General features: G+C 57.3%; 6 protein-coding genes across 6 annotated transcripts; 2 read left to right on the top strand and 4 right to left on the bottom strand.

Annotated features, from left to right (window-relative positions):
- Nucleotides 1-1637: 1637 nt before the first annotated feature.
- Nucleotides 1638-3584, bottom strand: CcaverHIS019_0105900 (uncharacterized protein; the record flags this gene model as incomplete). The annotated part of the gene is made up of 8 exons (XM_060602011.1): nt 1638-1719; nt 1767-1874; nt 1917-2070; nt 2102-2295; nt 2327-2451; nt 2496-2657; nt 2691-2750; nt 2781-3584. The coding sequence occupies 8 exons, from the start codon at nt 3582-3584 to the stop codon at nt 1638-1640; spliced, it is 1689 nt and encodes a 562-aa protein (XP_060453138.1).
- A 993-nt stretch (nt 3585-4577) lies between these two features.
- Nucleotides 4578-4853, bottom strand: CcaverHIS019_0105890 (uncharacterized protein; the record flags this gene model as incomplete). Its single annotated transcript, XM_060601999.1, has 1 exon — nt 4578-4853. One exon carries the CDS (start codon nt 4851-4853, stop codon nt 4578-4580), a length of 276 nt encoding a protein of 91 aa, XP_060453137.1.
- Nucleotides 4854-5098: 245 nt separating this feature from the next.
- On the top strand, nt 5099-5329 carry CcaverHIS019_0105880 (uncharacterized protein; the record flags this gene model as incomplete). Its single annotated transcript, XM_060601988.1, has 1 exon — nt 5099-5329. One exon carries the CDS (start codon nt 5099-5101, stop codon nt 5327-5329), a length of 231 nt encoding a protein of 76 aa, XP_060453136.1.
- Nucleotides 5330-6025: 696 nt separating this feature from the next.
- Nucleotides 6026-7797, bottom strand: CcaverHIS019_0105870 (uncharacterized protein; the record flags this gene model as incomplete). Its single annotated transcript, XM_060601977.1, has 3 exons — nt 6026-7092; nt 7127-7451; nt 7492-7797. The coding sequence occupies 3 exons, from the start codon at nt 7795-7797 to the stop codon at nt 6026-6028; spliced, it is 1698 nt and encodes a 565-aa protein (XP_060453135.1).
- Nucleotides 7798-9234: 1437 nt separating this feature from the next.
- Nucleotides 9235-11616, top strand: CcaverHIS019_0105860 (uncharacterized protein; the record flags this gene model as incomplete). The annotated part of the gene is made up of 7 exons (XM_060601966.1): nt 9235-9287; nt 9406-9440; nt 9480-9869; nt 9905-10142; nt 10183-10602; nt 10642-10964; nt 11000-11616. 7 exons carry the CDS (start codon nt 9235-9237, stop codon nt 11614-11616), a joined length of 2076 nt encoding a protein of 691 aa, XP_060453134.1.
- Nucleotides 11617-11827: 211 nt separating this feature from the next.
- On the bottom strand, nt 11828-12865 carry CcaverHIS019_0105850 (uncharacterized protein; the record flags this gene model as incomplete). The annotated part of the gene is made up of 1 exon (XM_060601955.1): nt 11828-12865. The coding sequence occupies one exon, from the start codon at nt 12863-12865 to the stop codon at nt 11828-11830; it is 1038 nt and encodes a 345-aa protein (XP_060453133.1).
- Nucleotides 12866-13926: the final 1061 nt, after the last annotated feature.

The following is a 13926-nucleotide window of genomic DNA, read 5'->3' as shown; positions in this document are numbered from 1 at the left end:
TCCCTTCAGACGCGTACGTCTTCGAGAACTCTAGATCAAGATCGTGCGCCTCATCTTGGCCTGTCGCCATCATTTCTTTACACATCATCGTTTCGGCATAGACTTAACATTCGGACGCCAATCTCTCAACAATTCACACGGACCTTATTGGACGTTCATCCCACCTTCCCCCCTCCTCTTTAGTCTATATAATCCGCACGCCTCTAGCACTGCTGGCGATTCTGTACAGACACCGTTGTAGCCATAGCCTAGAGTCGTAACTCGGCAGCCACAGTGTCGTTGCCAGCAGAATGCACCCGATAGAGACATAGATGGGAATCATGTACGACGCTGCTGACGAGATTACTGACGTGAGCTAGTCGTACATGGCAAGAGTATCGAGGAGACGGCGTGTACGGTACTTTTTTTTTTTTTTTCAAACAGGTCCCTCATTCCTACGGGACTCAAAAATAGACGGAGCAACCACGCCAACCCGCTCGCGTCTGCTGGTTTAACTCGGTCCTCATAAAGCCCGGTTCATACAGGCTCAGCTGGCGAGCGTGACGCTCTTCTCTGCCGCGTTTGCACACTGAGTTGGGGTCGTTGACAGAGGAAGAATCACCTCATTTGTTAATACAGTTGGACAGGGACTGCCGCCTCTCGTAATGAAGACCCCATCCTGAAATGCTGAACCGCTCTACCTCCCAGTCACTTCCCAGTCTTCTCCCAGTCTGTGTCCACTCACAATCGCGTCCGACTGCCGTACCCTCTTGGACAAGGCACGTCTCGTATGCTTAGCTCCCGCATCAACCCAATTGACTCCCGGTGCCCTCCCGCACCTCAATGCGGACGATAGGTGCGACAACATCCCTGGCCTCCTCTGCCGCTGAGCGGAGGAACGTCGTGCAGCGCTCGAGCCATTTCTGGACGTAGCAGCAGCATCGAGGACACTCTGAGCATGTGTATCTGCTCGCTTAATCCGGAATACACGGGTGATACGCTGCAGCCGGACTTCACTGCCGGCGGTAACGGCGGAATGATAATGTCAGCCATTGCGCCGATCACAAACGGGTTCACGTCGCCCCTCTCGTACCGCCTTGGCCCTGCTACATCCTGAAGCCTCGGTTTCGGGTTTACCACCGCTCTCATCCAGACGCCTCCATGTAGGTTTCCCACTTGTCAGTTCCCCGGGTCAGACATCCATCCGTTACCAACCCCACTCCGCACCGGGAGCGGCAGGCCCGCCCGCGCCGAAGTGAGACTGTAATAGTCGGATCGAAAACGGTCGGCAATGTCGCTCCGGTTGTGGCTGGCTGGAAGTGTCCCGAGCCCGCGTCCGTGTTTCAAACCGCCCTAGTCCTCCCGACGTGTTTGAGGCTTGTGTTTTACGAAAGCGTTATGTGACGATCGGCTGTTATGTCATGCTTAGGGAGAGCCGTAGTGCAGTTTTACAGTACGCGTCCTAGGTGTGCACATGCATGGTGGTTTTTTATGACCTCGAAATATCACTCGGATCTCGGTACTAACACTCGACTCCCCACGTGAAGTGCCTTGGAGTACTAACGCTCGTACGTGATATAGTTGCATCTTCAGTACAGCTACAGTAGTTCAACAGCGACATCGGCTATCTGCCTCATGGAGGTGGTTGAGAACAGTCCCTACGCAGTGGCCTCGACGCGACGGACAAGGAGAGGCATCTGTCCACCACTCTCGCCCTTGACCTCAGGCCTACTGGCGACGCTGCCGTCAGTTGGTTGTTGTGAATTCAGTCATCTCGCGAGACTCACTTCATGACGATAAAGATGTCCGGCTTGCTGGGCAGCTCGTCGAACGAAAAGTGGCGCAAAAGCGTAACTGTGGCAACCTTGATCTCGGCGAGGGCGAGGCGGAATCCACTGTCTGTCAGTTGACACAGCTTGGCAATCCAAAATACTCACATGCAATGGTGCGGACCAGAGATGAAGGCTGCAAGACCGCCCCACATGCCTGGAATGTTCATCTTGGGGATAGTGGGGTCCTTGTATCGGTCTGGATTGAATTCTGCCGCGTCGGGTCCCCACACGTCGGGATGCTGTTGGAGGCTTGAGATAGCTGATCAGCTCTATCCACCAAAAAAACTCACAGAGGAAGACATACGAGCCCTTGCCGACTGGCAACGCCTTCTCGATCATGGTGCCGTCGCGGCCACGCACGGGCACACTGAGAGGGATAACGGTATCCTGCACGTTGGTGCGGACAGTGCAGGACGCGGGAGGCTCAAGCCGGAGCGTCTCGCGTACGACTGCGTCGAGCAGCGGTAGGGCGTTGAGGGTTTCGCTGCTGTTAGTTTAGCTTGTACTAAGCTTACAAGTTGGGTCGCTCCTCTGTCGATTCGATTTCCTCACGCAACCGCGCTTGGATGTCCGGGTGCTTTGCCATGAAACGCAGCAAGCTGCAGATTGTGCCTGCTGTGGTCGTGCTCCCTGCAAACAGCTGACGTCAGCCACGATAAAGATATACAGAACGCAGTCACGTACCAGAGTAAGGAGCTGCGAGCGGACCTCCTCGTCCGAGAGGCGCTGGTCCTCACGCTCAGCCATGTTGGCTTTAACGAGCAGGTCGAGCATATCGGGCACCTTGTCCTCGTCTGCTTCCTCTGGTTCCGTTGCGAGCTGGGCCGCGCGGTCACGCATGAGGCGCTGACGTCAGTTGATTTCCAAATCCAAGCTTACTGCAGACAATTTCTCCATGACACCTCGGCACGCCTTCATCGCGCGACGGTTGCGCAAAGGCTGGGGTCAGCGAGTCTCGAACCGACGCACAATCTTGTCCAGCGACCAGAACAAGTTCTGGGCCATGAGGATGATTGTGTCGTCGAACAGCGTGTTCAGCATGAACTGAATACTGCTATCGAGGGCATTCTCTTTGGGCCGCAGGCTCTCAAGGTCGGTGTTGAAGCCGGCCGCGCCAATAACGTCTTGAGTGAGTTTGGACATGAGGGCGAGCAGGTCCACTTTGCGCGCGCCCGCAACCCTGTCTTCTGGTTTGGGAGGGTATCTCGCTGCAAAGTGCTCGAGCGAATCGTCGTCGACACATTGCCCGAGGATGTTGGCACAGAGGTCAGCCTTGTCGAACATGGTAGGGATCATGGCCTTGATGGCATTCGTCGAGAACGCGGGATTCACAATCCGCCGCTGGCGCCGATGATCCGCTCCCTTGGCAGTCAACAGTCCCGAGCCCGTGATGCGCCCAAGGAGACGCTCCGTGTTATCCGCGCGTTGCCACACGTCCGCTTGCTGCAGAATGCTGCCCATGGCGACCGGGTCGTACGTCCAGATCGTCTCCTGGCCGAAGATGTGCTGGCAGCGGCCCGTCCACCCCATCTTGATCCAGTCGGGGTGCATGACTGTGTCGCGGAACTCGGCAATGTCGCCCATGTTCCCGATCAGCCAGCCCACGTACGGCGGCGACGGAGGGCCCGGGAGGTTTGCGACCTCGCGAGTCTGCTTCGGCCTATGGGGCGGAAGGAGCGCGATGCGGAGACACACGTAGAACAGCGTCAGACCAAGCACGACCCGGACGGGCCAAGCGTCGAGCAGGCCAAGGAGCCTTTGCGCGTACTCCATTGTGTTGAGGTGAGAAGGGATGTAGAATACATAGTTGCGGATGTGGGCTACATGGGATGAGTACAGGCATCCTGGCGGATGGATGGGCTGATGTCATCAGGTGACGCGTGCCAATCTGTTGATCCGCCATGTTTAGATTCAGCTAGAGTGTCAATTAAGGTTTAGCCTACTTGCGGGGAGCCAATTGCAACCTTGAACACCTCATCCTTTCACTGAGTGCAATAGGCAAGTCGCCCTCCGTGTCGTCACAGACAGTTGTATTTTATAAATGGGATGGGCTGCTGAGTAGCAGAAAAAGATAACTGACCACTGACAGGATCGAACTGCCGACCTTTGCATTACTGATATCCACTGGATATTAGTACAATGCTCTAACCAGCTGAGCTAAGCGGCCGAATCGTTACGTAAACTGTTGGAGCTGGTGCGTGGCAGTTGCCGTGACATTCGGGCTGGAGGTCTGGGGCTGCGCTTGTCGTCTTACCCGTCCCGGGCAGGTGAGAGGTGATTGAATGCATAGAACGGTAGTTGCGGGCTAGGTACATGTACTGCAAGGCGCGGCGGCTCGTGCAATGAGACGTCAGAAAACGCGCGTGCCGCACTCCGCTCCGGACCTCCAGCCCGAATCTGGTTGCTCCAGCCCGAATTTGGTTGCTCCAGCCCGAATTTGGTTGCTCCAACTCCAAAACCGGAGTGGGGCAGCTGGGGTGACCATCTGCCCTCACCACATCGTCATCTAGGTCTGTACTATCGTTTTCATGTGTCGCAGACACTCGAGACGAGATCGTAGTTGGAGTAGACAGCGAAGGCGTCGCGTCCTGTGGAACGAAGGAATGCCGAGTTGACGCGCGTGGCTATGGACCGGGGAGCCTGGTCCACCTTGTCCGGCCCGCCTTGCAGCGACCTCAGCCGAAGCGCGTCGACACGGATTGGCGCCGTAAGAGTATAGCTGGAGGGCTTATGTTGCACTGGAATGTCGCGGGTCCCTGCTCCCCATCAGTTCGGAACCCTCGTCGCGCCAGCAGTGAGCGCCGCGTCGCGCGCCGCATGCGACACCTGGCCCATGGCGACGAGTGTTCGCGCGTCCGCGTGTTCGGAGATGCTGGCAAGGATGTTGGGATACGCGTCGAGGCCCGGGTATCCGGCCGTTGGGGATGGCGTGTTCCTCTCTAATGGGGCGAGGCGCGCGCGCAGTGCGTCTGGATCCACGCCAGGCGAGACTATGCGCGTCACGCGGTGCCGACGACGACGCTTACTTATTGCAAGGCCCATGATGTGGTCGCGCAAATGTTAGGTGTTGAGAACAGGTTAGCGCAAGGAGTTTAGTGGCGCGCGTGACGGTGGTCACCTAACGGCGATGTCGTCATCTCCGCCACGGCTCACACCACCAATCCAATCCACTTGACCTTGACCTTTGTGACGTTGAACAATCCAAGTCGCCGCACATTTTAGCCTCGAATATCGCTGGACGCCGAGATTTGGGCAGCATTTTGATATCCGCCTATCGATCCATCACCATGCACAAGCTCACGCCGACCGAGGCGGCCGCCGTCCTCATGCGCATCAAGCCGAACGCGTCTGCCATGACGCCCGGGTGGGAGGTCGAGATGCCGAGGCCGAATAGCGCACGTGCACGCCCGCTTATCGGTGCCGATCCCCGGACCAAGACTTGGCAGACAAAGGGCGCGTGGGTGTACGGTTCCATTCCTGGCGACCGCGCGGCACCAACCATCGTGTGGCTCGTCTAGGCATATGCGCACTCGGTTGTGCATCGCTTCGGACCGAAGGAGCGAGACGAGGTTGGGTCATTGCAAACGACGACTGGTACCGACCGCGCCAACGTCCCAGGCTGGGTTCGACCAGGGCCTCGACGTGCGACAAGCCCATCTCAATGGTTGCTCGACCACGCCGACCAGGCGGGTATCCCGACAGATTGGGTTCTCGGCCCTTGAACAGCTCACAGCGCAGGCGCATGCATACCCAATAGCAACCCATGTGCCAACCGCCTTAGTGTGTCGATGCCTCGCCCTACGGGGTTTCAGGCAAGCTAGGCAAGAGACGGAAACCTTCGCCGATCCCCGCTCCTCCACACTCCTTGGCAAGCAAGGACTGGCAAAAATCAATCGTAAGTTCCAGTCATTAAAGTCTGGTTGGTCCTCGCCGCGATTCGAACGCGGGGCCACTCCCATAGCAAGACCCTAAGAGAGTATGATAACCACTACACCACGAAGACTTACGGAATTACGTAAGTGTGTAACATTGGTGGCCATAGATCGGAGACCTGCTAATCAATTCAAACCGACCTGATTCTCAATGGACCTTTGCGGTGCCAGAATGGTACTAATGCAGATATCTGGGGCTACAAGCTCTATCGGTGGACTGACTGGGAGGAAAATACCCATCTGTCTATTATACAGGTTTTCATGAAACGGGTAATGTGGGGTTTAGGCCACAGGAGCGACGCCAGTGGAGATGTTAGCCTTCGACTGGCGGTACCAGATAACGAAGATAAGGCCTGTGCACAGGATGTACGCCGAGGTAAAGAAGTAGCCGTTCTTGGAACCGGTCCAGTCGGCGACGCCGCCGTGTCCAGTGTCGAGGAGGCCCTGCTGGACTGCGATGCCAACAACGCCGCCAATCTGGTAGATGACTTGGGCGAAGCTGCCGCCAACCCCGGCAAACTCGAGGGGGAAGGACTGGATAATGCTGGTGTTCGTACCGATGAAGACGATCATGCCGCCAGCAGTGCCGATGATCTCGCCCGTGAAGACGTACTTCCAGTAGTCAGCGCCGCGGCCGCCGTTGGAGAAGGCGAGAAGCATCGAGCCGCAGAAGGCAAGGGCGGAGCCAACTGGCTGGACGTAGCGTGGCTTCAGAATGAGCCACGGGAACGGCTGGGTGAGGGAGCCAACGATGAGCGCGACCACACCCATCGGTAGGAGGCGGGCGGCGGCGAGGATCGGCGAGACGTGGTCCACCTCCTGCCAGTACGTCGCAAGGCGGAGCTGGTAGGTCGCAAACCACATGAAGATTGACGACGCCTGGATGATGAGAGGGAAGATGTTGGGGTAGGTCCAGATGTCGTGCGGAAGGAGGCTGAAGCCCTGTGGCAGGCTGTGCTCCCAGTAGAGCCATGCTGGGAGAAGACAGATGGAGATGACGAGCGGTGCGATGAAAATGGCAGAATTCCAGCCGTTTGTCTCGACCTGCGTGAAGGCGAGGATGAAGAGGACGAGGATGGCCATGAGACCAAGGACGCCAACGAGATCCATGCGCTTCCATTTCTCGGTGCCGGGAAGGTCTTCAGCCACGGCCTCGGTGCGCGGCATAATGTACCAGCAAAGGAAGCTGAAGGGAATGACAACGATGGCGATGAAGCGGAAGTACCAGCGCCAGGACGCGAGGAGAAAGACGCCCGCAAGGACCAGGCCCATGGTGTTCGCGAGTGCACCAGCCATGCCGAAGAGCGTCAACTTCTTGGCCTGTTCGGTAGGATCGGGGTACATTTGCACTGCTGTCAGAGGTGTCATACAGGAATGACTCACCGATCATGTTGATCGAGGACGGGATGGTCAAGACCGCAAGCAGGGCGGAAATGGAACGGAGAATGAAGAAAGCGTACTGATCCTTCATGAACGATATGATGAGGTAGAAGATACCGAGTCCACTGAAGCCGGCCGTGTAGACGAGATTGGGAGGGTAGAGGTCGGCCAGGCGACCCGCAAAGAGGAGAGTGGACGCGAACGCAAGTGAGTATGTGCCGAGGACCCAGGCGAAGTTGCCCTGCGAGACTTTAAGATCCTCAGCAATAGGTGCCGTCATGAGGAAAGTGGCAGACACGCCTGCCACGTCAATGAACATGGCAGTACACTGGGGTTAGCAAGCAAGCAGTGACGTTGACGAGACTCACGAAGAACAGGAGCAGGAGGCTCTTCTTGACCGCCGGGAGCGAGGACAGGGCATTGGGCTTGTGGGTGCGCTGGTCGACCTCGGGGCCATCCTTGCCCTTCTCAGCTCCGTCGATAGACCCGTGGTCTGAGTCAGACGTCTTCTTGTCAATCTCGAGCTGCTGCAAATCGGTAATCGTGTTGGACGCCGAGAGAAATGAGTCTGAACGTGGCGCAAACTTGTCGTCTGTATCCGCGGCCAACATGGCTGGTGTGCCCGGTTGAACAGGGGTTGACGTTGCAGTTGCCTCAGCCGAGAGGGCGTTCATGGTGGTGGGGCGACTGTGAATGTAGTTGAGTGGCGTGAGCGAGATGAGCGTAGGGTGTGAGGTGAAAAGAGAGGAGGGGCGACCAGTTGAGTGTTTGGACTAAACCCCGCTGATCTCGACGCCTTAAGTAGACATCAATGGCAACAGCAACTGGCAAAGCTGGCCGAAGCACACAACCTGGCCGACGGCGTGCCAAGAGGGCTCGGGCCCATGTGCTCGCGATTCTGCATTGTTCGCTTCCGAGTCCACTCGGATCAGTACTCAGTGTGAGTCGAGTAAAGTAAGGAACGCGCTTCATTCCCTCTGGCTTGAGGCATGACAAAGCTTGAAGCAATAACAAGCCGACATGGCGATTGGGGCTTGGCACGAGAGCGAGGGCTTGGCCGACGGCCTACGGCTTGCGCCCTCTGTGCGAGCTAGGCCTGGATGGGACACGGAAACTTTTCAGTGTCCAAATAGAACGACGGCGTCATGCAAGTCGTAGAGTGGAAGATGATAATGGGGTGGCTTTGACTGCACTACGACCGTCGGCCTCAGTCAGCGGCCCATTTAGGGTAGTTAAATATGGGTAAGCCAGATCTGCGGTCCCCTGGACGCATCTGGACGGCCATTACTCACATTCCCTTAATCTTCCGAGGCTTGTATAACTAACCAATTTGAGGGGCGGATCGACCGTCATGGCCCAGCCATCGTCATCGCCGAGGCTCGGTCACACGTGTGGATCGATCATGTTATTCGCATCACGCTTTGAATCTCGGTTCCGTGCACCGACTCCGCACCGCTCAGCTTCTCGGCACCAATGTGCGGAATGCTACACCCGTTGACCGCGAATGATTCCGAAGAGTGCGGAACACATAGGGACGCGTGGGCAGAAACTCACCCCGTTCCGCAGCCATATAGTAGGTAAGGGCGAGGAGAAGACAAGTCAATGTCCCATGACGCGTCATCATGGACGTCAGGTTTGTTTCATAGCCCGCTGGCGAGCTGGCAGCTGGCAGCTGGCAAGCGTGGCCTCATTGGAGTTGATTCCTTACCTCTCAATGTCTCTACCGCCCGACCTGGAGCGGATTACGACTAGGAGCAACGCGAGGACTTGGTGACAAGCTCCATATCCTAAGACGTATGGCCAATAGTGGATGGCCTATGCATGTTGAAGGGGTGTTGTTATCTCTTGAGGTAGCCTGTGCGGACGTGAGTTGAGACCAGAAGAGTTGACCCAAGTGACCAACCAGTTTGCGTCAAAGCTGGATTCATTGTACCATACCACCGCTTTGTTGATGAGTTAGAACAGTTCTCATTACTCTTTTTCCTAACCCACTTTTGTATTCATCCAATTCATCCAATCATCCATTCCATGTCAAACCCTCGATAACAATCATCCCAGTCATCGTTCTATTTCCATACTGTTCCGACTCTCACATCGTTTCCCACGTCCAAATGGACCCAACGCAACAGTCGCCAGTCGATGACAAGTCCGACAAGCCCACCAAGTAAGTATTCTTCCCGCCTCCTCTCGTGACGCGCCTTCCCTCCACATACCACAGTTGCCCGCGGTCGGGCACGGTGCTCTCTTTCGGCCAACCCCAATACAACCCATCCTGACCCCAGCCTCCGCGCTAAACGGTCGCGCAAGGACCGGCCTTGTGACCATTGCCGCGTATCCAAACGCTCCTGTCACATAGCCGTCCGCGGCGAAGCGTGTGAGCACTGCGCCCGTGCCGGACGCGAATGCTCGTTCCGGGCGCCGCCTTTGAATCGGCACCGCAAGTCCAGCACGACCCCGACCGCGACGACGAATGGATATGGACCCACGTCGTTGGAAGCAGGCACCTCGTCCCTTGCGTCGCGGTTCGGGAGCACGACGGGACTGAGCAGTGGACCATCCAAGTCGCCCTCGTCTTGGATGGGTGAGCGGAGCACATTGTCACTTTCACGACCACATCCTGGCAGTGGCGTGCGCGCTTTCCTTGATACTCTGGACGAGCGGGTCGCGCAACAGGAGGAAGAAGATACGTTCGGATACTCGTCCCTGGATGCGGACGTGACGGAGGAGGAAGAATCCCACTATCTTGGTAAGTGCGGCCTGTGCGTGTCAGCTGACCAACAGGCTCTGGAGCCGTAGCCCAGCTTGCGTCTGTATCGCTGGACTCGCGACTTGAGAATGGCGCGGCGGATCTTCCCTATCGCCAGGTGGCAGACCCACGTAACCCGGCCTTCTTCCTCAAAAACCCCTCGCGCGTGTATGGACACTCGAATGCCGCTTTCGTCGCAGAAAAAGCTTATCAGGATGTTTTAGCGATCATCAATGGTGTCGATCCTACTCTGCCTGACCGTCTTATCCAGCAGTGAGTAACACTCTCCTCGGTGGGCAGACACTGATCCCAGCTTCATGACCCGCACTCTCCCCGCTCTTCCGATCCTCAACCGCCAGCGATTCGAGGCTTGCGTCCAGGGCTGGCAGGGTGCTGGGACATTCCCGTATGCGCTGCTCATTGGCATCTTCTCACATGCCGCTGTCCACGAGCTCGCTCTCCGCCCTCATTCGAAGCAGCTGTGGTCCATCTGCTGCCACGTTATCGATAACGAGTACCGGCAAGCGCGCCTACAGACGTTACAACTTGAGATTATCTGCTTGGCAGGCAGGCCGATTCTTAACCCAGGCGGGAACCACGTTGGCATCTGCCGATCGCTGGGAGTACTGCAACTGCTGGGGCTGCATCGGGACTGCTCGCGATGGAAATTGCCAAAATGGGAACGCGCTCTCCGCAAACGCCTGTGGTGGAGTCTCTACGTGATGGACAAGTGGTGAGTAGCTGCCGCAGTGCTCTTGATAGCTGATATCAGGAACGCCTACACGTACGGACGACCCGTGAACATCGAGGCGACGCGGAGCTCCATCCCGACGCTGTCGTTTGAGGATGGCGATGTTGGAGGCGCAACAACTCCGAAGGAATCAGAGATCGCAGTGTTTGTCGCCATGTGCAGGCTGAGCTCCGTTCTCGAGGGTCTGCTTCCCCTTGTGCTCGACCGAGACACATACCCTCGGCGGCTTAACCTCGATCGCTCGCTGCTGCGCCACGGGGCCAGCGACCTGGAGACGCTGTATCGCGACTTACCCGACGACTTACTCTTCGACCCGATACAACCTTCGCCTCGCCCAGGGAGCCGTGAGTCTATGTTTTGAGACCCTCACTCATACCAGGATCTCTGCAACTGTCCCACCTCGGCGTAGAGCTCCTCATCTGCCGCCTGGGGCTTGAGCGTGAGGAGTTTGAGTACCCACACCATCTCATCGCCGCCAACAAGCAGATGTTGATCGTCATCGAACACATGGCCGTGTTTATTGAGAGTCTACGGCCGGAGGACTTTGACGTGTTCTGGGCCCCATGGTCGGCGTATCAGCTCACCAACGCCATTACTCTGCTCCTCCAACAGGCGATTCGAGTGCATACGTGCGCCAACGTGGTCCAGAATGGCGGTCCCGTCCCTGCAAATGTCCTACCTGCGATTCGGGACGCAGCAATTGACATATCCCTGGCGGAGACGATTACGCTGCTACAGCGCGTTCTGACGGCTGTGCAGAGCGTGAGCACGCAGTGGGAGGTGGCGGGATCTGCGATGCCTCGCGTCAACAGTCTCATCAAAAGCATGCCTGCTATCCCGGGGATCGACGGTGTTCAGTCGCTTCTTCTCCCCGACCCGCCGGCATTCGGGACAGTCCCAGACATGGAGCCGGATGTCGACATCCTCGCGCTGTTCGACTGGCTCACAGGCGACATCTCGAGCGGGTTACAGGGAGGCGCAGGGGGCGTGTGTTGAGGTTCTTTTGGGTTGTATATATAGTGCATGTTGTACGTCTATTAGTGACAGTGTAATGACGAGGATGCTGTTACGGAATGTCTATCTATGAATGTCTATCGGTTGTATGCATCGATTGGGTGGTGGAATAGAGCCCATCGAGCAGCGCAAGACCCAGTGGTGTGAATCATGCCGTTGGTCTGACAAGTGCCGTTCGGCTGGGTTATGCCGTTCACGCCGTTGGGGGTGGGTTGATGAGCATCTTGCGACCGGCGATGTATGCCAGCCTCTCCTTGTTCCACACGGGGTTGACCTGCGACAGGGGAGCCAGAGTGCCGTCGACGACCATGTCTGGGTCGAGCGTGCGAATCTTACAGTCACTGGAAAGCCGGAGGCCCTTCTCCTCGGGAATGGTATACAGGGCGTCCATCTCACGACGGCCGTCATCGTCACATGCGGCGCGCATCGAGGCCCAGAACGCCTCATCGTCGAGCCACAGATCAGCCTCGGCCAAGCGTCCGTCCGCCACAAGGTTCCGAATGAGTGCGCCTGCGCGCAGATACATATCCGTGTGGGCGGGGTTACACCACACGCCTGCGTCGGTCGCGATGTAAGCGCGCGCAAGTGCGAGTGCGAGATCTGGTATACTGAGGGCGAGACAGCGATTATTCGCATTTACCCCGGGGAACGCGGAAACATCTGCAAAGATGGCCTTTGCAATCTCGATGTCGAGGTGTTGAAACGCCACGGTGTCCCGAAGGCCATAATCCAGCCTATCCGCACAAAGTCGGGGCGCGCTCTGTTCGACCAATCCGAAAAGTTCCTCATCCAGTACTTCCAATGGTAATCCGATCTCCTTGATTAGGGCGGGGAGACACGTCGTGGCGACATACCGCGCCTTATGGATTTCATGGTATGATCCAGCACTGGGAAATGCGTCATCGGCCACATGCGAGAGTGCGGTATGGCTAATATCGTGGAGGAGGGCGGCTGCTTGTTCTGCCACACTCCCGCCAACGCGTCGGACAAGTAACATGGCGCCAACACTGTGTTCGAGACGCGTAACGGGAGGAGTGAGGCCCAGGAGACCACTCATGCCGTGTTGGTGGACGCGGCCAAGGCGACGGACAGGCTCACATGCCAGAAGGGTGACGAGGGGAGGCTCGGTGATCTCGTGTTGGCCGTATATGTCGTCGGTGATGGTGGCCGAGGTTGGGGTGAGGCGGATACGCTGGAAATGCCCCGACTTGAACTCGGACGCGTGCGTCATCTGGCGTTAGAGAAGCGGAGAGTAGGACTTACTGTTTCGTAGAGAATGGAGAGGAAGTGACTGTTGACAGAATAATGAGGTATGTGACGGAGCCCCGTACCACAACAATATAGTCCCGAAACTCCGGCACGGGCAACCATGGTGACACCTGGTGACATCCGGAATCAGATCCACGTGGATATACGCTGCTTGTTTGCTTTAGGACGGAAGCGCCAGTCATCAACAACCAACCTGTCACAGAAACGCACACACCTGCGCCAGAATGTGCGCAAGTCTTGTCGGGGAGCACAGCAAGGATACCAGCCCAGTGCGATATCTCGCGCCGTCTCCCATGGTGCTTTAGCTCGCAAAGCAACTCTGCGCCGTTACAGAGAAGACACACAGCACTCTCCCACTCTCCCACTCTCCCACTCTCCCACTCCCTCTCTCACTCCCACTCCCTCTCCCTCTCCCGCCAGTGTCCAGACGACCAACGTGGCCGCCAATTCCCCCCATTCGGCTGTCATGACGGAAAAGTGTCCCATGAATGCCCAACCGCGCTCGGACGCAGTCGCGTCATCCTATTCCGCAGCCCATTCCGCAGCCTATTCCGCATGCCCCAATTTCCGTGCGGAACGGGACGCACCAAGCACTATGCCCGACGGCGAGGCGACACGCGTCCTAGCCTCTCGGGCATGGCTCGGGCGGCCTTGGGACCGATGGCCGGTTTCTGCCAGCCTCGGAGACTGGGCTGTGGGAGATAACTTTTTTATGCCCGGACGCGGTCGTGCGGAGCGTGGCGGTTGTCTGCCGATAGGGAGGTGCCGGGTCCACTGCTCACACTGCCATGGACTGTCTTGATGGGTCTTGCTGTATTGACGCTGGGGCTTGGGATGAGCCTTTGACAGCAACCTAGACCGAGGTTTCCCCGTTGGCCACGAGTTGACATCCTCACGACCGCCTGACGGATCACGAGATAGAGCTAGTTCTCCCTCGGAGACCTATACTGACATGGTATGCTGACTTGCACGTGCTGGACTCATGGCGTCGTCCTGCTGGAACCAAGTGGCTGATCACGTGTA

The sequence above is a fragment of the Cutaneotrichosporon cavernicola genome (genome assembly GCF_030864355.1).
Source record: "Cutaneotrichosporon cavernicola HIS019 DNA, chromosome: 1".
Taxonomy (NCBI): domain Eukaryota; kingdom Fungi; phylum Basidiomycota; class Tremellomycetes; order Trichosporonales; family Trichosporonaceae; genus Cutaneotrichosporon; species Cutaneotrichosporon cavernicola.
Note: the sequence above shows the minus strand (reverse complement) of the source record. Positions and strands in the feature narration are given on the sequence as shown.